The sequence below is a fragment of the Apteryx rowi genome, unplaced genomic scaffold (genome assembly GCF_003343035.1).
Source record: "Apteryx rowi isolate R43461 unplaced genomic scaffold, aptRow1 scaffold_64, whole genome shotgun sequence".
In the NCBI taxonomy this organism is placed as follows: domain Eukaryota; kingdom Metazoa; phylum Chordata; class Aves; order Apterygiformes; family Apterygidae; genus Apteryx; species Apteryx rowi.
The window spans coordinates 417,410-440,693 of NW_020450916.1; the positions used below are offsets into that span (position 1 = coordinate 417,410).

Here is a 23,284-nt window from a genome sequence, read left to right on the forward strand (position 1 = left end):
AGTCTGCCTATAACTGAGCTGAAAATTGATTAAATCACAAGCGAAATGCCAGTGGCTCATACCACAACTCACTAAGTGTTCTCAGTATGTAGATACTTTATTTTTTTTTCTCATTTGGATGCTTCTCTAGATATATTGAAGTCATGCATGTTGCAATGCTTATCTGTATTTTAGTGCTAATGAGCCTCAGTCYGTTAAGGTAACTTCTGGTTTGATGTAGGTGGCAATGCTGCAGTGGAAAATGACCCAGAGATGGATGGGGAGGATGGTGTGTCCTTTATTAATCCAATTGGTACTTTATACACTCCGGCGCTTAAAGGTATTCATGTTGGTCAGGAGTCTCTTCTAGTGAGTTTCTTTCATGTTAGAAATAGTTTGCATCTGTTAGACACTTTGAGAGCCTTTGGATACAACTTAGTGTCATTATGAACATGAGAAGTGAGAAAGATTGCTTAACAAAGTCCAGTGGAGATTTAACAGAAGCAATTGGAAGAAAGCAGGTAGAGAACAGATCAAGGCTGTTAGGAAATGCTCCCCTGCAATAAGATCTACTAGCCTGTAGAATAATTTTCCCAAAGGAAGTTGTAATAGAACCTTATAGTTCAGGTAATTTAAAAATGAAACAAAGTGGCTAACTATTCACTAACAGACATGTTCCTCAGAGCATCCCCCAGCAAAGCATTGATGCTGGACCAGAGAATCCCTAGAGAAAACTGTGCAGCACTGCCCAGCAGTGCTCTGGGGTGATAGACACTGCCACTGAAGTCTTCCTAAAAGCCTGTGTTTGCCTGGAAGTCAGTGTTTCAGATATGGTTTCCTTGTGTTCAAAAATACAAAAATACCTGTTTGCTCAGAAAAATGTTTGCCTTAGAACAGCCAGAAGTTTTTTCAGATACAGGCTGACTCCAGCCTGATAGGTTCAGCCAAAACAAAGTTTTGAAAACATTGCAATGTTTGATCTCAGGAGGAGCATTTCACATAAAAGTCAGGCAACAGAAGGGTGAGCCCCACAGACCACTGTAAGGGCGGGTTTCCCTTGGGCTCAGCAGCAGCCCCCCTTGCTAATGTGGTGGAACTCACTGCTGAAAGAGAGACGGTGCAACTTAGCTGCAGTGGGGCTAATTTAGCTGGGTGTTATTTTCTACAGGAAAACTGCCAGTTAAGACTTTCACCTAGTGTCCCCTCACTAAGTGCTCAGGCACAGTCAGAAGAGGGCAGGAAGGTGGAGAAAGAGCAGTTTTTCTCAGACTGGGTCCATCCTGCCAGATCTGGCAACCGTGACTGTCATGTTCCCTGTTTCTGTCAGTGCTTGGGGGAACAATATGAGTGATCTTCACAATAATTAACTCAGCTTCTTTCATCCACTCCCTAGTGACAGAGGGGCACGGAGAGGTGGATATTAGGCTGCACCTGAACTGCAGTCACTGTGAGATGGACGAGTGTCGTGTTGATCTTGAGACTCAAAAAGTCATTTGCTTTTGTGAGCCAGGCACAAACTTGGCTGAGGATGGCGTGTCTTGCATAGGTAAGAAGGTGTGGGATAGGCTGGCAGAATATGCAACAGAGAATATGCATAGTAAAAATCTTTGTTGTTTGGATGGTAAAACATCCTAAAAGTGTTATCTAATCTGTGTCTTAAAACTGGCTTCTGTTGAATGTTACCTTCAAAAGAAGAGTATTTTGCTAGAATATAGATAAACCAGTGCTGAGGCATGGTGTGCAGAGCCGCATCGCTGTTTTGTTTTACAGTACGTGTTTGAGATATCGGGCAGCACTGCAGGTGGTGAGTCAGATTTTTATCCTCAAGAGTCAAAGCACGATAGCAGTTTGTCTGATTGCACTGATGCTCACATTCTGCTCTGAAATTATGAAAGTTTGCTCACTGAAGGAATTTTACAGTTAAACTTAACTTTTCAGGTTAGACTTCTTAAGAACCAGCAAAAAGTACAAGGTAGAGAGGAGGGAGAAGATAATTCCTGTGGCTTTGGACAAATAAAGTGCATGTGCAGAATCTGTAAGAAATTCTGCATGAGAGATCTCTGGGGAAAACCAAGGAAAATCCCTGTACTTGCCTCATTTGGTAAATCAAACACTGTGATCTCCATTACACGGTCGTCTTCATATTCTTGTCCAGCAATTGGAACAAGTGACTCCATGGTTTTGGGATCCTGTTCTCAGCTTTGTCACTGAGATGTGAAAAATGTTTTACATTTTTTACTATTCCTATCTATAAAATGGATAAAAAGCATGGTTATTTTGAGGGATGAAGTAAATCTTAATAGATTGTCGTTGAATGCCTTGTAGTCCCACAAGGCTGTGTGTTCCAAAAGTGAGGATTCAGCTATGGTTTTCAGCTATTTCAGCTATGGAGTATGTTTTTCTACACTTAGTGTTACCAATTTTTTCAGCCCAAGATTAAATGCATTTAGGAGATGATATATTGCAGTCCTCCTTCTGCTTTTACTCTGATTTGGCATTGATAGCAGCACTCTAGCCCTGGCAATTTAATGTTCTTCCCATCTCCCCAACCTCCCGCCCCCTGTTTTTATTGCTTTGTTTTCATACTCAGGGAGTACACATGTTAATTCCCTGATAGCAAACCATCTGTTTTAATAGCTTGATCTTAATTGAAGAAAGTGAAACAATAAGATGTTGGAGGTCACAGATCCTGAGAGCTGACCATGTCAGAGGTTGCTCCTACACAATATAAGTGGCAGATGAGTAAATGGAAGGAAAAGCCAAAAAATCTGTCTGCAAAAAGTGGCTGCTGGAAGATTATTTCAAACCTGTAACTCCCTCTTCTTCATGTCTCTGTTACAGCTGAGCCAGTGGTTCATCTCCCTCTCTCCTTGGTCTTGTCTGTAGTGACTTCGGCATTGGTTGCTGCCTTAATTTTGGCTTTTTCAGGAATCATGATAGGTAAGTGCCTCTCAGCACAAGAAGTTTTCATATGAGATAGCTGCATCTCAGCCGGGAATATTTGGGCCCTGGTGGGGGAGCCAAAGGATTCAGGCTTTTAGCTACTGCTGTACTTAACCTCCCACTTTAACTACTGATTTTGATAATTGTTTCTAACCACAATGACCAATTTGAGGAAGTTTTCTTTGCAAGAGAGAGGCTGAAAAAGGAAAGATTTTTCAATTGCTGTTAGTTTAAGCAAATATTTTACACTTGGTGTTTTAGTACTTGCCAAGGGTAAGTGTAAAGAGAGACCCCAAAAACTAATTGCCTAGTTTTTGGTGTAAAGCTGCCAGAACACAACTGCCAATGGTTTTAATAGGAGTTGTTGGTACTTAATATGTAAAAGTTGGTCTCTCCTTATTTAGTGTGTCTAGATACAGCTTTAGCCTCTGAATGTATGGCATTTAAGCTTGAAATTATCACATAGGTTCTCTTTTTACAAACTGCTACTTAATAGGATGTGGATGTTCTTAGCATCTTTATTTGAAATTCTAAAGGTGTTTTTTACCTTTTCACTTTCTTATTTTAAACAATCCTTCACCTGCATTTGATTGCAAACAGGATAGATTGGAACCAACAAAATGCAGCCAGGGATTCAACCTACAACTTGGCCACCTTTCTTTGTCCACGCTGCATGTAGTCTTGAGGGAGGGAAGGGGAGGGATGTACCCAAAGCAGCAAATGGTAGCTAGTAAATTAGATTTGTGCAGCTGTTTCAGTTTTAGGAATTTCAGGAGTTATCAGTTGCGCACATATGGTCCTAGATGTATCATTTCTGGCCTAACAGTACTTCTTTAAAAATTACTAATTACTTCTCAGGGAGTGGAAGAATAATCCGCTTTCCCTCCAACCAGCCTATCATTCCCATCTCAGGAAAGAGCAGAGATTTAAGAAATGAAAGCGAAAGCATTGAGGAGGAAAATGGAGGACAGGGAGGGTTTGTGGATAGGTCATTACATCCATCTGGCTTTGCCGGTGCACGCTTACCCCTTAAATTCTTCCCTTGAGCAACATCTGCTGGAGTAGACACATTACTGTCACAGTCTATGGGCTCAATCCAGCTTCCACGGAAATCAATAGTAAGAGTAATATTGATTTAACCTATTCATGATTGGCATCTTGCTTTGAAAAAAATATATGCAATATCAATTACTATTTCAAGGAACATCCACATGATGTCTTCTTTCAAGGTATGATTTCTAATGACATTTCATAAGTATCAGTGAATTGATTTGAAGAATATAAAAGCTAACACAAGCTCATTTCAAATTTAGTCCAACTCTGTTGTTTAGAAACAGTTTGTGCTGAATCAAGACAGAGTTTTGCAAAATGAAGTATTTTTATGTATACTGTGTTATTCTGAGGTAAGAGTTTAGTTTAACAGGTAATCCATTTTGAACAATGTGATGCACTGATTCATTTCAGATTCTTAGTTACTTCTACACAATTTAGGAAAGTTGATTATACTGAGCTCCCTCAAGTTCGGTTCTGGATTCATAGTTAGAAGCTCAGGTTAAACTAAACTGAACAGAACAAAACAAAAAAAACCTCAAAACTTTAAAATCACAGATCTCTGCAAGTGAAATTCATATTACTCTTTTCAAGCAGTTCATGAGCAAGTTCATGGTTCTTAATGTGATTTGAAAATCAGAAGTTCCTGGATAACTTCAGCTTCCATTTTCTGTGTTTAATTATTTGACGTACAGAAAAATGGCAGTGTCACTGTCTATTTTGATTCATTGGAATTTGATCATGCAGCTAATTCCAGCATGGATATGCTGCACAGTTGCCATCATGTTCCAAAGGCAATCTGTGTCTCCAGTTTACCGTGTTCTCTATATTTAGTGTATCGTCGGAAACACCAAGAGCTGCAAGCCATGCAGATGGAGTTACAGAGCCCAGAATATAAACTGAGCAAGCTGCGTACCTCCACTATTATGACAGACTACAATCCCAACTACTGCTTTGCAGGAAAAACCACATCCATTAGTGACCTCAAAGAGGTGCCTCGCAAAAACATCTCCCTCATCCGGTAAATTCATCTTTGCCTTCCCCATACTTCACTCTGTATTCATGTGTGCTGCCTCTCTTATACGGATGTGGACTCAGGTCTTTTGTGCAGGCATATACAAATACTCATGCGCTTTTAGACTTGTACCCCTTTTCACAGAAAGCTGTAGAGCTGCAGTAGTTGTGTGGAGTGGATTAGAATTTGGTAGAGTCTCCTTAGCCTTTTACAGGTGCAGTGTTAATCTGCTGGGATCATGGGAGGAACTGAAGAGTCATCTCCAGCAATTCAGACACATTTCTTGCAGGCTGTGCAAAGAATGACCCATTTCCAGTATTAACTGATGAAATGCTGGAAAGCCTGAGGCTTGTAGGAGGCTCTTCTAAAACCTTTGATGGGATCTTTGGTAAAGAGAATGGCAACCATACATGCAATGGCAGCAAAAAGCAATGGGTTTGAGGCTGCCAAACAGTCTTGAAAGGACAGGAATTTAAAGCCGGCAGGAAAACCATGTTAGTGTCTAGATCAGAACTTTTGGAAAGCTGGAAGCAGTCTCTAAGAAAGACTTGAAAAATTAAGAGTTCTTTCCCACCTTGCCCTACTGCAGGATACAGTGCACTCCACTAATGAATATGACTTTACCCTGGTACCATGCAGTGTTACACAAATAGTCAAGAAGTGGTAGCAGGAGAGCTTGGGAGACTAGGGAGCTAAAAGAGACATGCTAAAAGAGACGACGCTCAGTGAGGTCCATGCAGTCTGCAATGCATTTCGGCTCTTATCTCATTCCCCCTCACCTACAGGTCTTGCCAGGCTGCTTCTAATGTACTTCGTGCTGCTGCTGCCTTTGTCACTTGGGCTCTGAAAGGATTTTTTAGTATGTATCAAGCTGCAGAGAGCAGAAGACACATCTGGGAATTGACAGGGGCAGGGGAGGTGGGCTTTGGGGGAGAAGGGTGAGTTATGAGCTGTAGAGAACTGTTTTATATCCTCATTTTGTAATAGGTGGGTCAAGCATAGCCAAGAATGGTGTCTCGAGGTGATACCTACCACGTATAATAAAAAGCCGCCATTGAATCACAGGCAGCATGAGTTTTCACTCTGGTTTCACTGCCTAGACTGCTCTTTATGCTGGGAAAACTACAGACAGCCTATACAGCAATGGAGCAGGCTGCCCCTTAGCAGCACCTGTTTGAACTGGAATGAGGGCAGCAACCTGTGTGAAAATAGTTCACCAATAGACAAGAGAACAGACAATCAGTGCAGCTATCGGGCCAGACCTGAGTCAACCAGGAAAGTGCATATTACTGTAGAAGTAGTGAGCACCTCTTACCCAGACCAAGAGGCACGGATGTCTCTGGGAGACTGAAGCTACTATTGCCCAATGTGCAGCCCATGGAACATAAAGAGGGAATCAAGAACTCAGATGCAACCTCCTTGTCTGCCACAGCTCACTCTATTGTTATCATATGCCATCCATGTGATTGTTGTACCAGCTGACTTTACTTTCATTACCTGATGACTGAATAGACATATGCAAAATCTGTATTACAAGGACATAGGACAGGATCTTTAATCTGTTATGTGATTACTTTAATTCCTTTTTTTATTTTCCTGTATCCTTATTCAGAATTAAACTGTAAGTTTCATAATATGATCAATTGCAGTGACTGCTCTCAGTAGAAATTCCTGGAGTTGAGAGCTTTACAAAGCACTATCATCACCCTTTACTTGTGAAGAAAACAAGGTGGCTAACATACTTACCCAGAATCACAAAATAAATCAGGAAAAGATCGTTGCTTTGGAATTCAGGTCCACTGAGAACCATTGTATCATTCCTAGTTTCTTGTTCAGTGTTTTCTTTAATGGTGATACATAAACATCATGGGAATTTTTGATACGTTTAGGGTATGGGAACACCGAGACATAAGACCTGTCATTATTGGCCTGTCTTGGAGCACCCACCACTAGGCACTGGCACCAACATAATAGAAGAGTGTTATCCATTACACACTACAATGACAGCAGGTTGATTTCACTGGGGACAGTTCACTTTTGAGGATTGCTTCCCTTACCAGTTAAATACATTGTAGGTCCAAAAAAGGTCTGGTCCCCTGCATAGTGTGCAGAATTAGTGCCATTAGTGCCAACATCCAGTTCTCCATGTTTCACTGCCATGAAACACATGAGCCCGTTCTGTGAGCCGTGACCACAGTGTTATAATATGTGTTCTCTGTAGTAAAACCTTCTTGTCTTCTCTGGTCTGTCCAGGGGTTTGGGCCACGGAGCCTTTGGTGAGGTATATGAAGGTCAGGTGGCAGGGATCCCCAGCGACCCCACTCCCTTGCAGGTGGCTGTGAAAGTAAGTGACAGTGTATGAGTTATCATGATGGTTGTGTGCACCTTTCACCCAAGAGTCCCAATGCATTATAAAAATGGAGATGAATTAAGCTTTACTACACCACTGGAGGACACAGCTAGAAAGGTTGTAGCTCTATTGTATCACTTCTGTCCATCATAGTGATGGTACAACTTACAGCATATGGGCTTGTGAGGCTTTTTAAGAAGAAATCTGAAGTAATAATAGATAAAGGTTTCCCATGCAGCTGCAGTAGACTGCAGAGATCAGAAATAAATCTGTCCTCTGTCCATCCTTCACATGCTACACCTGGTGTGGTGATCTGTCCAGAGCCTTTGAGTCACAGAACAAAAATCTTCACATGGCCAGGAGCAGTTGGAACATACATCAAAGAGCCTGCAGGTAGGAGATGGCTGGTTCTTTAGGGATCTCACCACTCCATTGCAGGGTGGGTATGCACTGGGTGCATAGCTAAATCCTAAGAGACCCTAGGAGGTTTCTTCAGGCCTTCAGCAGCCTAGCTAGCTTGCTTTCTCCTATAGATTACATAGCAGCACAGGCCTACTACTAGTTATGTGCTCTTGATAGGAGGTAGCAGTACTGAACTGTCTGAGAGCTCAAGTGCTATGCCTCCCCCTCTACACAGTGGAGTCCCGTGTATTCAGCACTGCTCCCTGTACATTTGATGGTGTGGGCTTTGCTGGGAGGAGGATGACAGAGGCACTGATGGACCATATGTTCTGTGTGATATGTATCTCTCATCAGGCTTCACACTCTGGTTTAGTTATGGCCTAGGCATTACCATAGTCTGAGGCTTCTTTTAGAGAGACAAGGACCACTGCAGACAATGTTAGTCCTTTTGATTGCATCAGGCGTTCACATTTGTAAGTTTAAATACCTTCTCACTGTCATCCTGTTCTTTCTTTTCCAGACATTGCCAGAAGTGTGTTCGGAGCAAGATGAACTGGATTTCCTCATGGAAGCTCTTATTATTAGGTATGTTTGAATCAGATGGAAAAGCACTTGTGCCAGCTTGCAAAGCACAGCAGTAGTAGGATAAAAGGTGCTTTGAGGGATGATGTCCATAAAAATATTTATACTGTAATTTTAGCAACAGCTCTCAGTATTTTACGATGGGTTACTATTGCTGTTACTATATTACTATTCTTTTTCATTCTTCTTACAAACGGAGAAAATGAGTCACCAGTTGATTAAGGGCAAAATTTTCAGGAGAGTTCACACAGATTTACATTATCCAAACTGAAAATCTTTAGGCCCAATTTTCAGAACTGGTGATATGCTCCTCTGATTTTCCTTGGAGGTCAGCGCATGAGAAAAAACAAACCTTTGGAGTGTCACTTTGGCTACTCAAAACTAACATGCCATTGACACAATGCTGTTGTCGTGTCACATGTCAGTGACTGAGTCCTAGAATTCAAGGAAATAGTTCTCCATTACTGAGGTCTGGAGAAATAAGGGAGCATCAGAGAGGCCCTGGGGGGATATGCCTTGCATAAGCTGATTCCTGTGTCAGCATGTTATTGTTGGAGCAGCCCTACCCAGCTCAGCTTCTACTCCCCAGGATAGGGAAATCAGAGGAGAAGCAATAGAATCTCTTCACTGGGGTGAAGAGAAAACATGACAGAAACATAATCCAGACTCTTCTCTATTATCAGATGTGCTCTGCCTCCTGGGGCCACAAGCCTTTGCTCTAGCCCAAAGAGGATGCCCAAAGAAGAGAGTAGAAAAGGAGCCAAAAGGGCCCTCCTTCCCACCCTTTATTTCTGCACTATGCGGAAGGACAGACACAAAGTACAAGGGCAGCCCTTTGGCTTTGTCCAGTTACCCTGCCTTTGAGTTGTGTTACTTATTCTGAAAAAAAATACTCCTCCTCCCCCCAGCCCCAGCAGAATGTTTTCATTATTTTCTGTAGTTGTGTTTTTTGGATCAAAGCTGTTTCATGACCAAGTATCCTTGTCTCCACAGCAAGTTCAACCACCAGAATATTGTGCGCTGTATCGGGGTGAGTTTGCAGGCGTTGCCCCGTTTCATCCTGCTAGAGCTCATGGCTGGAGGTGATCTGAAATCATTCCTGAGAGAGACGCGGCCTAGACCGGTAAGAAGGTAGAAGAGGAGCTGTTTCCCTTCACAAGACTTGCAAAGGCTTCTGCATCTCTCTGGTGGCTTGCTCTGTTGACCATGATGAATACCATTCCTCACTGTTTTTTTTCTAGGATGAGCTAATCCTAACATATATCCATAATTCTCTCCTTTTTCAAGAAAGTTGAAACAAGTCAAAAAATAAAACAATGTTAAACTGTCCTCTTACCTTCCTCGCACAAGCGCAAAAATAAAAGTGTAGAGCTAGTAGTCATAAAGCTGTTATTTAAACTGCTGATCAGGTGCATTTCTGTGGAAATCTGTCAGTAGAAGCAAGTTTGACATAGGCAAGAGGAGAATCAGGCCTAGAGCTGTTGACTTAATAGTAAGTATCTTTAGTCCAGAATTTTAAAAATTTTCCCACTAAAGTCAGCTTCAACAGGAAATGACAGTCAGCTGGAAATGTGTGAGAAATTAATTGCCTCTTTCAAGAGGAATAAGTACTTCCAAAGAATAAAGTTCAGTCTGGGCTATTGGATCAGAAAGGCCCCCAAGATGCTGTTGGAGTTTAGTGCCAGATCCCACCTTCATACTTTCTACCTTTCTTTGCAAAGATGAAAAATGCTGGATTTTATCAATACAGAAAAGACAGGAATTAGCTCTAATGGATATAGAGAAGAGTCTTCATTGAGACATCTGGAAACAGATTGACTCTCTATTTTTTCCTTGCAGTTTAGTTTTCAGACCTACTAAAAAGGATTTGTGTTGCCCAGGTGCACCACAGTCTTGGATGGGATACAGGAAAATGGCTGCTGCCTGGAGAAGAAGGCTAAGCCTCCAGAAATATAAGATGTTTAAAATCTGAGCTGGCAGTCTTTATAATAGAGGTTGGTTTTCTGTAGCACTTACAGATGTTCTTGTCAGCTCATACAAATGGGCTGAACGTGGTGGTAGGTGAGTAGGGAAAGTCATGTTTTGCAGTGTGGGCTCTGCTCTCACCTGGTGCAGGGAAAAACAGAACAAGCCACTGTATGTTGTCTGGTAGGTGCTTTGATCTAAACTGCCAAGACAGGCTGTGGTAGCTGTATGAAATGGCAGGTGAAACAGACGGATGGTGTAGGGCAAGGACATCCATTACTTTGCAGTGGAAACCTCCTTTTGGCTTGTTAAATTAGAGGGAGAAGCCAGCTTAGTAATGATCAGGGCCTTGTGAGGAAGCACCACGAACGTTAGTCCTGAACAGCAGAAATTTTGACCTTGCAGTAAAATGAACCAGTTGTTTTTGTGGATGAAAAGTCCCTTATCTTCATAGGATGCAGTCACTGGAGCCTTCTGATCTGACGGGTTTCCTTCTCTCTACCCTTACCCTACTCATGAGTTCTTCCTTGCATGTCAGGGCTTTTATTTCTGTCTGTTAGTGGTAGCTCTGTGCAACCTCTCTGAAAGCTAATGTCAGGAGAGGCAGATGATTCACCCCAAGCACAGCAAACATTGCTTCCTTACTGTTTTCTTTCTCCTTTCACAGTCTCTTCTTCCTTTCCTCTTCTTGCCTAGTCCTTCCTGACCTGCGTGAAGTTATCCGAGACTACCATATAACTGCTACACACAGGGGCTGCTCCCAGCAACTTGAAGATCCTCCTCTATTTCCAGCATTTAACTTGATCCTGTGACTAGAGGAGACATGGGACTGATGCCGCTGTTTTCTGCTCTGTCCCATGCCTGTCACATTTTGGGAAAGATGAAGTTCAAATGTGATGTGCAGTCGGTAGCTTATTTAAATCTCTGGATCCAGTCCCTTTTTAACAGTTGTGTGAGCCCAAATAGCCTGATTGTGTGCAGACACGGATCCACACATTTCAGCTCCACTTCTAACAGCCTGTTACTCTTGCCTTTCCCCACTTCTGCTACCGTCCCGTTTGATGGTTGCCTGGTGAGAGTGACAGGGTGACTGCAAGGGCAGCTTCTGAACGGCTAATGGCAGCTGTGAGTGCTGAGAAATAAGCCTCTGGTGCATGTGCTTCTTTGCTGGCTCAGAAACCATGAAACTAGAAGGTAGCCTTCTTGAGGAGAGATGAAATGTGTACAGGGCATTGTGCTGTGTGAAAAATGGGATCCAAGCACAGAAGTGGGTTTACCCTCTGTGTATACAGAGTCTCTGTACCTGGGCCTGTGGCTGTATCTTTCCTTGTTCTGCGCTTAAAGATTTCTGAGCTGTTTTGTTCCTCCTGTTGCTTTTTCAAGGAAGGCAGGCAGAGAGTAAGGATAGCTTGACTTCTAGTTTTCCGGGTCTGTTAAAGGAAAAGAAAGACAAGGAGCTGAGCACAGTAAATAGAAGGCTTCAATGAGCTTTGCTTCCAGCAGGAATGAGCTGAACACAACACCTAGCTGACTGATTCAGTAATAATGTTTTATTGCTTACTGTACCTTACCCTTCCTCTTCCTTGCACTACTGTTTTTGCATCCCCTTGTTTTTCTCAGTTTTGTATTCTCCAGCTGCTTTCCTCACTGCCTTTTATTTCCCACCCTACTTCTGCTTTCAGCCTGGTTCCAACAGGGATAAGATGAACCTGTTCATTCTCTACATTCATCCCCCAGTGTCTCCTCCTACTCCCTAACTTTCAACTCATTTACTGATTTCAGTTGAGACAGAGGTGTCAAAGGCATTAACATCTCACAAAGCTCATGAAAAGAGAAAGCACCACTCTAGAGCAACCACTGAGTGAAACAGTTGTATCATTTGGCCTACAACTGGCCAGTGAGAGCATGTGTGACTTGGAGCAAGGCATACAGCATGCTGCCACGTGCTCAGCTGGTAAAAACTGTGGTAGAGAGCAGAGGGAATGGTGGAGGAGGAGACAGTAAGTGGTGGAAGGGGGAACTTAAAACTTTGTTAGGGACTGTGTTGTGGGAAGCTAGAGCTACCACAGCAGGTGGTATTAGGACATAGGATGCAACTTCATGAGAGATTGAGATGCTGCCAGCACAGCCTATTGCATATTGTTCATCTGTGTTCTTCATGCAAATAATGAAAGCAATGTTTGACCAACAGATAATGATTATTCTGGACCCTAAGCAAGAATTATCACATATGTAGGCCAAACGTTCATCTGACATCACTGACAAAATACCAGAAACTTTTGTGGGATATTATCAGTTTATGCCAGCCAGGCATCTGTCTCATAAAATTGGCCCACTCCATAAGCTTCAGATTCAAACTTCTTTGCAGGTCCGGGTTTTACGACACTGAAGAGTTTCTCTGTTCTGTTTTTAATAAGGTTTCACGTCTTTTACAGGATTACCTCTCCCTCCTTTTCTGCAGAGAGGCAGTCCAGATTGATAGATTCAGAGATGCCTGGAACTGGAGCCTCAGTGCTTATAAGCATTGCAGAATTCTCCATTCTGGGAAGTTCAGCACTGATCCTTCTCACACACAGAAAAGCAATCAAGATTGGAAGATAAACTGTAGTTTCCCCTCCTTTATATTCTGCAGTGTGTTGCACAGAGCAGTGATCACACTGAACAATACACAGAATTTCATTCACCTTTAGCAAGATTCAACCTCCCCCAGGGAAGTGTCATACTAGTGTTTCCAGTGTGCCCACTGCTCCAAACACTGATGCTTTCCAGCTGGCATTGTCCATTCATTTGAGGAGCAAAAGCTGTAAACAGCTGTAAAGTTAATTCTTTGGTGTCTCAAGGCTGCTCCCCTTGCAAAATGAATCCAAACCTTCCATTTTTCAAATAAATTACTTGGCTAAATTGTCCTTGGCTGGGAAGTCACATCTGTTTTAGGGCTGTATTTAGCCAAATAAAAGGTGGAAGGAATTCATCCAAGGAGGGAAGGGGGAAAAACAAGTAGAAGAGGAAAAAAAAAGAAAGAAAAAGCCCTGCTGGTCAGTCAGCTTGCGGCTTCAGCCTCCTGATTGTCTTGCAATATAGCTCAGGTTTGGAGTCAATTGCTGCATGGTAAAGAACTGGGTTTGTTACTCAGTTTTCACTTCAGGTTTCTGAGCCTTGCTCGGAAATGGAGAGAATGGGTGGACTAAGGTATTAATTTCCCTTTAGCTGTGTGCTGAAAAGGGAAGGAACAGCATCTGCAACCTCCTTTATTGTAGCCATGTTGTAGCTGGTGAGACACTCTAACTCACAGAGGTAAAAAAAGATTTCTCCCCTAACACCCCCCCCCCAAAAAAAAAGAGAGGGAGGAAGGTTTTAATATTTTTAGGAAATTGTTACTCTACAAAAGGAAAGGCTTGGGGGGGGGGGCACTCAGTCTAGTCTTTTGTGTAAAGAATCAATTAAGTATATAACATGTATATACAATTAAGTATACCGTGTGCATAATAAAAAATAGGCAGGTGGTACATAGTCACCAATCATTTTGTTTTATGGCACCACAGTGAAAAACCAGGCTTTGTTTCCACAGAGATATATAGCATTTTTCATTTCTTTTGTTAGTCAAATATTGAGGCCAGGTTTTTCCTAACCTCTTCAGAAGACATTAGGGCTTTGATTTTACTAGCCAATGCCCAGTGTTCAGTTATTGGCTGCTGCCTGCTGCAGAGCCTGGACCTATTTCCAGTCCCAGTTCGCAGTGTTTTAGAGCAGGGGCGTAGCCAGCACAGCATCACATCAGTCTGGAGAGATGTTTCATCACAACAGACAGGCTGGCAGAGCCAGAAGTCCCTGTCACTGGAGGACCAGTGCTGGTATGTGCATCAGTAGGAGAAAGCCATGCGCAGGTGAGTCTGTCCCCTGGGCAGAATGGCAGGTGTTAGGAGAGAGAGCTAGAGGGCAGGATGGGATTGTTTAGTCAAATAACTAAGGCYACAGAGAAATACTTTCTTAGGGAATAGCTGCAGTGGAAGAAGTGCCACCCTGGTTGTTTGTCATCCACATCATCCCTGTGGCAGAAATGGTCTCCTYCTCCCCCCCAGGACTGGCAGCAGGGATCACTGATTCACACCTCAGGGCAGAATATGATGGTTTGGCTTCAAAGGCCCGCAAATGCAAGCTGTTTCTAAGCCTGGCCTTTTCACTAAAGCTTCTGGCTCCTGCTGGCAAGGGCTGGAGACTCTATCAGAGAGGCAGGAACAAGGAGTTGGCAGTTTTAATCTTCTGTAGCCATTGGCTAAGCAAACCTATATCAATGCTCTAAGGGGCAAGATAAAACCTACACAGATGTGGAGGAGGGAAAGAGCAGATGTGACTCATGCCATTATACAAAATGTCATTCTCATTGTTCAAGGTGACTTTAGGGAGAGAAGAGCTAGAAATAATAGAAAGAAACTGAGTGAGGACCAGTTCAGGCTACATATCTTCACAAAAATTTTTATCATGCTGAAACTGCAGAACTGTCTCCCAGGAGAACTGGGGGAAATCCATTCGCATCTTTCAATAACAGTGGGAAACTTTTAAAGGAGAATCCTGATTGAGATGGGAGATGGCCTGCAGCAGTAGGATGTCTGATCCAGCTTTCTGTTATTGGGGTTTGTATGATAAGGTGCCTGCACATCCTTTTAATGGCTCTTGGATATGAATGCTGTCTCTTGCGCTTGTCTGTAATGAGCATACACATCCCTTTGTGTATTAACATCTGAGCTGCATCCGTTGTTGGAGAGTTCCCAGTGCTGTACTAGTGATGAATCTTGCCATGTTCTTGCTTTTAATCCAAGTTTGTCCCTCGTCTTTTGGTAGAACCAGCCCTCTTCCCTTTGCATGCTGGACTTGCTCCACGTGGCTCATGACATTGCTTGTGGTTGTCAGTACTTGGAGGAGAACCACTTCATTCACAGGTAGGTGAACACCCCTGTGTCAGCATGGGCATGTCTTGTATATGGGCCAGCAGAGGAGCATAATGCCCTGCGTGATATTTTTATGTCCTGCTGCACTCTAGTGGCTGGAAACCTTTAAACAAGGTAGATAAAACCTGAATAATAGAAGCAATTAACATAAAAGGCTCCTGTAGACCAGGTGGCAGAGGTTTGTAGTTTTTATCAAAGATCCTGATCTCTGTCTCAGTGCCTACACTCATGCAGCCTATTTAGCTAATCTGCAAATGGAAATGTGATCTCCTGACGGAAGTCCTTAAAGGTCTTCCCCTCAAGAATTTTACTTGTTGCTCTTCTGCTCGTTCTGGAACCCTTCTCCTCTTGCTCTCAGAGAACGGCTACAGAAGCATAGCAAGAAGTACAACTCCTCGTGAATATTGTTTTCTGCTCCCACAGAACAGGGTGTTTGAGAAGTGTCCAAAATTTTGCCTATAGCCTTGAGCAGAATCATGCAAACACCCTGGAAAAAGCAGCAGAAAAACAAAAAGTCTGCATAGGGCAGAGAAAGCCCAAAACACAGAAAGTTCTTTGAGTGATAAAAGCTCCCTGCATCAGCGCTTGGGTTTCTACCAGCTGGAACCTCTGCTAGCTCCTCCACATTCTTCCCAAAAAGCCAGATGGGAAGGGGGCACCCTACTGTCTTCAAAGCAGAATAAATTTCCCTGTGCAGTTCTGGACCCACAGAGATTGCTGAGATGAGGAATAATCTGGCTGCCTACCTCTCCCTTGACAATACACTAAAAGAAGCATTACAACCAAAATAGATAGTAAAAATAATCCAGCTATTTTTCCCATGTGTCACAGCTTTCCAGCATCTTCTCTAGATCTTTGGCAACACTACTTTAGAAAATCATGAAGGAATGTCATAGCATTTAGCATGGTTAGGAGTAGCTGCATTTGTATTCCTTCCAGCTGTAAAGTAAGCAATAACAAGAGAGGCAGCAGTAACAAAAGCAAGAGATGCCAGCAGTTGTTCTTTGGCTCCCTCTACTCCTGTGCTGCTCTTGTTCATGTTGAATATGCATGGCCACCCCGCCTACATCAGAAGAGCACAGTACTAGTGTGTGGCTTTGCAAGGGACTGTGATGCTGTTGTAGCCAGACTGTAGTTAACACTTCTGTAAAAGTAATATACAAGATGTGTCACCATGTTATTCAGATCTCAAGGTTTACTTTAGCCCAGAAGAGATGGAAAGGGAGCTTTACCTGCATGCACAGATTCAGGCCCATACCTGTCTTCAGAGCAATATCTGCATCAATCAAGACAGCTTGATTTTGCTGAAATCAACTCCCCTGCTTGCAATTCCCTAGAGACTTAATAGCTCCTGTGGTGAAGGGAGGTTCACAGGAGACCCATCCATTCAGCTGAAAGGTGTTAAATGAAGTTTAAAGAGGAAATGTCTTAATAGCAGGACTGCTCCTAATACTGGGGTAGGTTGGAATTTGGGACATCACTAGTTTTCCATATACACTGACTTCTATGGGTGTTGTGTCTGCACCTCAGGAAATTAGATACTGTTCCTTACTTTCCTTTTGGTTTGCAAAATTGTTGAATGATTAAGTGGTTCTTCTCTTTCTGTTGCTTTTCTTCCCTTTCCTTATAGGGATATTGCTGCCAGGAACTGCCTCCTTACCTGTCGAGGGCCTGGGAGAGTGGCTAAAATTGGAGACTTTGGAATGGCCCGAGATATATACAGGTAGCAGGGCTAAGTCCAGGGTATCAGCAAGTGGAAGCTCACCAAAATAAGGGAGAAGCAGTGTTTGCTTAGGAGAGCATGCTCACGTGCTGCTCTGTTTAACCTTAGCAAGGCATGAAATTGGAGCGATCCTACCCCAATGAATCCCTGCTAATGATGTGTTGGTGTTGGCTTTCATCTGTAGTTTAACTGTACTCTGAAGACTCTCCCCACTTCCTGAGCACTTTCTTCTGAGTAATGAAGTCTGATAGCCACAGGCAGCATTTCCCCTCCCTCTTGTATGCTAACCACAGTTTCTTGCCTTTACTTTCTCCACACTGAGTGGCACCCATGTGCCCTTCTGTTTTGTGGCCCCAAATCATTCTGAGTTTAATCTTCCCCCTTCATATTAGCCCTGCCCCTTTGGTTTGGTGTCATCAGTAAATCTCCTCAATTTACTGCAGATAAAGGAGGAAGGTGCAGAGAAAGGTCAGGAAAATGTAATCGCCCAGACTGGAATTCAGCCAGGACACAGGGTTAACTACTCTGCTCTTGCAAGTGCCAGGAAATCTTTAATGACCACAAGCAGTCAGGCCTGCAGTTTGATATCTCATCTTCCACACAACACCTCCAGAAGTGCAGCACCCTGTCCTGCTGTGCTGAGGAATTGATTTGCCTCTGACTTAGAAAAAGAAGTGCCTTGTACTCAGTCACCCAAACTGTTTATTCCAGTGTCCTGGCTTTCTTTTTCCCTGCTTGGGATCTCCTGTGGAATTACTAAGCCAAGCCTAGCCCTGCTTAGTTTGAGATCTGACAGTATCACAGCCTGAAGTGATGCAAATAGACTGCTTCCTTCAAAATAGAAGTGCATGTGAGCTGGGTTTTTTTCCTCTCCCTTTTCTTTCCCTCATAAAGAGCCCCCGTTCTGCCCACTGTCAGATTGGACAAAGTAGCATCTGTCACACTCGCACAATCAGCAGAACTGGCTGCCAAGATGAATGCTTTGGTGCTGAGTTTTCAAAGGTGCCTTTGAAGTTTGCACATGTTTTTATGTCCAGGAAAACCCTTTGTTGGATACTCAGACTGTGTAGTCATGAACAGTGGTACCTGCTTGCTTGAATAACCTCCTGCAGCTGTCAGCATAGGGTTTGGGGCTTGTAGGTTTTATTTTAAATGAAAGTGACAAAGAGACTGATGTACTTACTGCCTCAGGAGCGTGGGAGATGATGTTTGTAACTCCTGCCCCTGGCTATAAGAGCCAAGTGTCCTCCTCATCCAGTCCCTGGCTTTTGCTAAGGGTTGTGGATTTCACTTGCAGTGCTTTGGATTGGTACGTTTTGGGACAGGCTGTTTATTTTTGGTGGGAATGCTTAATGTGACCACTGTGAGATGAGGTGGAGATCTTGCTGTGGCAGTAAAGCACTTTTGGGAGAGGAGGGCTTTGCCAGCAGCAACGTACTGTGTGAGCAATTCACTGGGGGTATGCACAGAGGATAACCCAAGTTAACTGGATCAGGTCTGAACTGGGGGAGATTACAGAGCATCCTTACATGATCTGCCAGTTTCTGCTAGTGGTCCTCCAGTTTCTACCGTTATGAGAAGAAATAGGTCTCTTCAGCGTTTTCTCTGCCACACTGTTTTGCCTAAATTAGCCCCTCCTCAGGCTGATAAATTTAATGGTTTTAATTACAAAAACACTGATTAATGACATTTTCTGAATTCTTGGCTGATTCTTCATTTTGTTTGTTCTCTGCAGAGCCAGCTATTATCGGAAGGGTGGGTGTGCAATGTTGCCCGTCAAATGGATGCCTCCTGAGGCTTTCATGGAGGGGATATTTACATCAAAAACAGACACATGGTGTGCTGCTTTTCTCTCTCTCTCTCTCTCTCTCTGTGTGTGTGTGTGTGTGTGTGTGTATTTTAACCTGTTTTTTAAAGTCCAAATATTTTGAAAAAAAACATGTTCGTGTTCATTTCCCCCTTACTAGAAAGAGAAGCAAGGGCTTTCAGAGCCAGTAACCTTGGAGGAGACAAGGGAAGAGAAAGATCAGACGTGTGCAAAGGCAGGTGCTATTGGGGAAGTGAGCAGGCAGGGAACAGAGGCAGAGGCAGATTTAGGTGCTGCCTTGTTTACTCCTGGGAGGAAAGTGCCAGTTCCACACTAGTGAAAGCAGCACAGCGTTAACAGGAGACTGCGGGCAGGATCCATCCATGCCTGCAGTTGGGGGAAAAGGTATAATACATTGTGGCTTTCATCTTTCTCTTGGCCTGCAGCACCACTGTAAGCTCTGTAAACTCCGAGTTTCTGGTGGCCAGAGGAGGGGAGAGGAAAATTGTGTGAGCTCGTGGACTGGAAATAGTGAGGGCTCAACCCCAAGAAGCAGGTCTCTGTTGCCACTGCTTGTACTGTTTGTATCGCAGCCTGGCCTCACCTAGTTTGCTGTAGTGCTGAGAGGAAGCCATGGTGCAGGAGCCAAAGTGACTGTGATTTGGGAGGAAATGAACAGCAAAGCAGGGCCAAGACCTCAGGAGGTGTGCAGAGGGGAAGGGAGCTGCGTGGTCAGGATGGAGTTCCTGAGTGAGTCCCAGCACAGGGGTTGAGACAAGCTCTCTGATACAGCTGAGCTGCTGCCTGTCTGTCAGCACCAAGAGGATGAGTTGCCTGATGCTGCTCATAGCTCTGCTGCAGTTTTAATCAACACGATCGTGATTTCCAAGCATCTGGCCAAATGAATACTTTGGAAGGGGCCCTGCTCAGCCATTATCCCAGGGCACTGGCTACCACACCGCACAGGCCCAGGATTGTGGTGTAAGCTAGGGAATGTTTTTATTATACTCTCTGAGATACAGGAAGGATGCTCAGAGTGAGCAGTGGGGATTCGCTAACATTATTATTTTAAGCACAGCTGCTTATTCAAGAGTAAAGGTTTGTCATACGTGTTCAGGCCACTGCTCCCCTCAGTCCAGCCCCCAGCAGTGGCTGATGCCTCAGAACATAGTCTGCTTCACACTTCTTGTATCTAGCTGAACAGGGCTGAGTACAAGGGCAAAGCAATCAGGTTTACCTACCTGTATCATAGACTTAACTCATTTATCAGTCAATTGTTAGCATTGATGAAATGATTCAGAGCCAACCTTTAAAATTAAACAGCTTGTTCACATCTCAGTCCTGCAACAGTGAATTCCACAAGTCAACTGAGTACAGACTGCAAAGAGCAATACTGACAATACTACATCTAAGGGCATATCCCCTGAATGATGATGATTATTTCTGTATCCTTAATTTTGTTTTCCTTCTCTTCTGTATTCAGGTCCTTTGGTGTATTGCTGTGGGAGATATTCTCTTTGGGATATATGCCCTACCCTAGCAAAAGTAACCAGGAGGTTCTGGAGTTCGTAACCAATGGAGGAAGAATGGATCCACCTAAAAACTGCCCTGGCCCTGTGTATGAAATTGTAACTTTGATGTATTAATGCAAATGAGTGTCTGTTTTGAATACTGTTCTCTAGTCAAAAGTTAATGACTTTTGAGATTGATCTTATCTTGGCTGACCTACCTTTTTGAACTTGCCAATGACTTCTCTAACTGGTAGAGACTCCTGCTTTAGAGAACCCCTTTGAAGAGTACTGGTCAGTGCTTGTTTGGTTAAAGATTGTGCAATATTTCTGCATCTCAGGTTAAATGTGAAACTGCAACCTACCTCTAGTGAGTTCTCCGAGGGAGCTCAGGTGGATGGGTTATTTCTCTGATGTGTCATAGATATCACCCCACTGGTGGTCGCATTTTAAGGGTTACCTATACATTAGTTGTCTGACTCAGGGGAATGCTGACCACCCTTATTAGAAGTTGGACTGGTAATGTGTGCTCACAGTTTCCAGGCTGCAGTGACTAGCTGTTACGTACCAACAGGATCTGCCATTTATGAGCTTCTGTTGTTTTGCTCTTTCAGTTACCGAATTATGACCCAGTGTTGGCAGCACCAGCCTGAAGACAGGCCAAACTTTGCCATAATCCTAGAGAGGATTGAGTACTGCACTCAGGTATCAGTCTTCATTCATCTACCGTGAGAGGGGTGGAGAGGAGCAGTCTAGGCGAGCCAGAATGTAAAATGAGGAGAAGGCAGCACTGCATTACTGCAGTTCAGAGACACTAGCATTAGCCTGGAACCAGCTGATGGGACATTCACCACATCAGGTGGTTGATCCTACTGTCTTTCACTGCCTAAAAGCAAAAGAGCACACACTTACCCAGCTGTACAGAGGAATGGCAAATCTGTGGCTCTGCTTCTGCTTATAAAGACACAGATTTCTACCAAGCTGAAGACCTAAGACAGACCAGCATCCGTATGCACTTGTGCTTCACGTCAGCTGCTCTGTCTCCTTGTAACCCTTGGGACATGGTGAGCACTGAGCAGAAATGGTCCTGACTCAGAACACCTTATCCAGGTGGCCTCTGCAGCTGTGGGGGATTTCCAGAGTCTGACTGCTCTGGAGAAGCAGGTGCAGAGAGAAGTGCCAAAGAGTGGGGATTACAAGGCTAGACAGCAGGAAGAGGATGTGGGTGGCTTTCCAGGCCTAGATCTGATTTTTACCACCATTTTTAGCTTACAAAGAATGGTATAGTTTGGAAAATGTTCTGCTGCCTGAGTCAGCACAGATTTCTTGTGCAGCCTCACACAGTTATTTTCCTCAGTCAGCATGCTTTTCCATCTGTAAGTAATGGGGGCATTACTGGTCTACTTCACTGTTTGGGAGGCTTGATCTTTTTCATGTGTGTTTGGATCCTTGGATGGAAGACATTTTCTGTTATCTGTGGCATCTAGCAATAGTTAAAGGTTGTCCAGATCACCACATTTCTCTCAATTTAATTTTCAAAACTGCTTAAATAGCTCAAAACCCATCTCTATGGGCTCAGGCTTCTAGGGGTCTACTCTTGACAGTATTGCCTTCTGTCTGCATTCCCGTTTCTCCCTTGTTCTGTGTAGGCAATACTTTCATGGCTGTAACTGCCTCAGTGTTTGAAAATGTTATGAAGTTCAAGATGATAACGATTCCAAAACAACATTTCCATAGGAAATTCAGCTGGACATAAAAAAATCTTTTTCATTATTCTTGTACTCTCTGCTGTTCTGTGGTGGGTTTTGTGTTGGTGTTTGGTTGTGGATTTTTTGTTTGTTTTTTTTTAAGAGTTCAATTTTAAGGGTGCCCCATTGCATCTCAGCTAACTGCATTTTGTCAGCATCCCCTACACATGAAGTGTGGGCCCCATGATGGGAAAGACACACTGTGATCATACAATGACAGCTGTCAGTTGTCTTGGATTTATAACTGAGTCTGACCATACAGGGTGGTAGCAGACTGAAAAATTCTCATTGTTTTCTCCTGCAGGATCCGGATGTCATCAACACTGCTTTGCCAGTAGAATATGGCCCATCAATTGAGGAGGAGGAGAAGGTAGCGATGCGCCCAGAAGATCCGGAAGGGATTCCTCCTCTCTTGGTCTCCGCACACCAAGACAAAAAGGATGACAAACGAGCTCTGCCATCTCCACCCCCACTGCCATCAGCCATCACTACTGGAAAAGCTCTAGGGAAAGCAGGAGTGTTGGAGCCATCAGTCCCTGGGAAGGTGCAGTCAGCCTCGGCAGGGGGACATATCAACATGGCCTACACCCAGTCCAATCCCCCTTCTGAGCTGCACAAAGGCCGAGGCTCCAGAAACAAGCCCACCAACCTCTGGAATCCGACATACGGTTCCTGGTTTGCAGAGAAGCAGGCCAGCAAAAACAATTCTGTGCTGGAGAAAGAGATGTCTGAGAGGGAGAATTTGGGGCACGAAGGAAACTGTACTGTAGGGCCCAACATTGTGACTGGCAGGCTACCAGGCTCCTCCCTGCTATTAGAGCCATCTTCCCTAACAGCAAGTGTTAAAGAAGTGCCTCTCTTTAGGCTTCGCCACTTCCCTTGTGGGAATGTCAACTATGGATACCAACAGCAGGGCTTACCCTTGGAAGCCTCCACACCACCTTGCGCTAGCAGTTATGAGGATCCCATCCTCAGAAACAAGAACCACGTAACCCACCAGGGGCCTTGAGAGCCCTCTACCCTCTTGACTTTTACCCATGTGGCCCCTGAGCCTTGAAGAGATGTCCTGTTACCAAAACACCGTGAGCAAGGGATCTGACAGTGGTACCTTCCATTATGTGCCAACTTGCTCCAAAGTGCCACCCTTGAAGCTGTAATTTCAAGTAACCCAAGAGGCTTCAAATCACCAGAGCCCCAATACAAAAAAAAAAGAAAGAAAAAGAAACAACGGGGGAGGGAGGATACAGGAAACATGTTAACTGCAAG

General features: G+C 43.8%; 1 protein-coding gene across 1 annotated transcript in view; it reads left to right on the forward strand.

The window, feature by feature from the left end:
- Window positions 1–23,027, forward strand: part of ALK (ALK receptor tyrosine kinase) — a 369,344-nt gene extending 346,317 nt beyond the window's left edge. The window contains exons 17-29 of the mRNA XM_026084463.1: window positions 221–319; window positions 1,373–1,525; window positions 2,821–2,919; window positions 4,807–4,993; window positions 7,241–7,331; window positions 8,260–8,324; window positions 9,315–9,444; window positions 15,126–15,223; window positions 16,863–16,955; window positions 18,691–18,792; window positions 20,246–20,380; window positions 20,885–20,975; window positions 22,323–23,027. Of these exons, the coding sequence (XP_025940248.1) occupies window positions 221–319; window positions 1,373–1,525; window positions 2,821–2,919; window positions 4,807–4,993; window positions 7,241–7,331; window positions 8,260–8,324; window positions 9,315–9,444; window positions 15,126–15,223; window positions 16,863–16,955; window positions 18,691–18,792; window positions 20,246–20,380; window positions 20,885–20,975; window positions 22,323–23,027 (2,048 nt within the window). The remainder of the gene's footprint in view (window positions 1–220; window positions 320–1,372; window positions 1,526–2,820; window positions 2,920–4,806; window positions 4,994–7,240; window positions 7,332–8,259; window positions 8,325–9,314; window positions 9,445–15,125; window positions 15,224–16,862; window positions 16,956–18,690; window positions 18,793–20,245; window positions 20,381–20,884; window positions 20,976–22,322) is intronic.
- The last annotated feature ends 257 nt before the right edge of the window (window positions 23,028–23,284 follow it).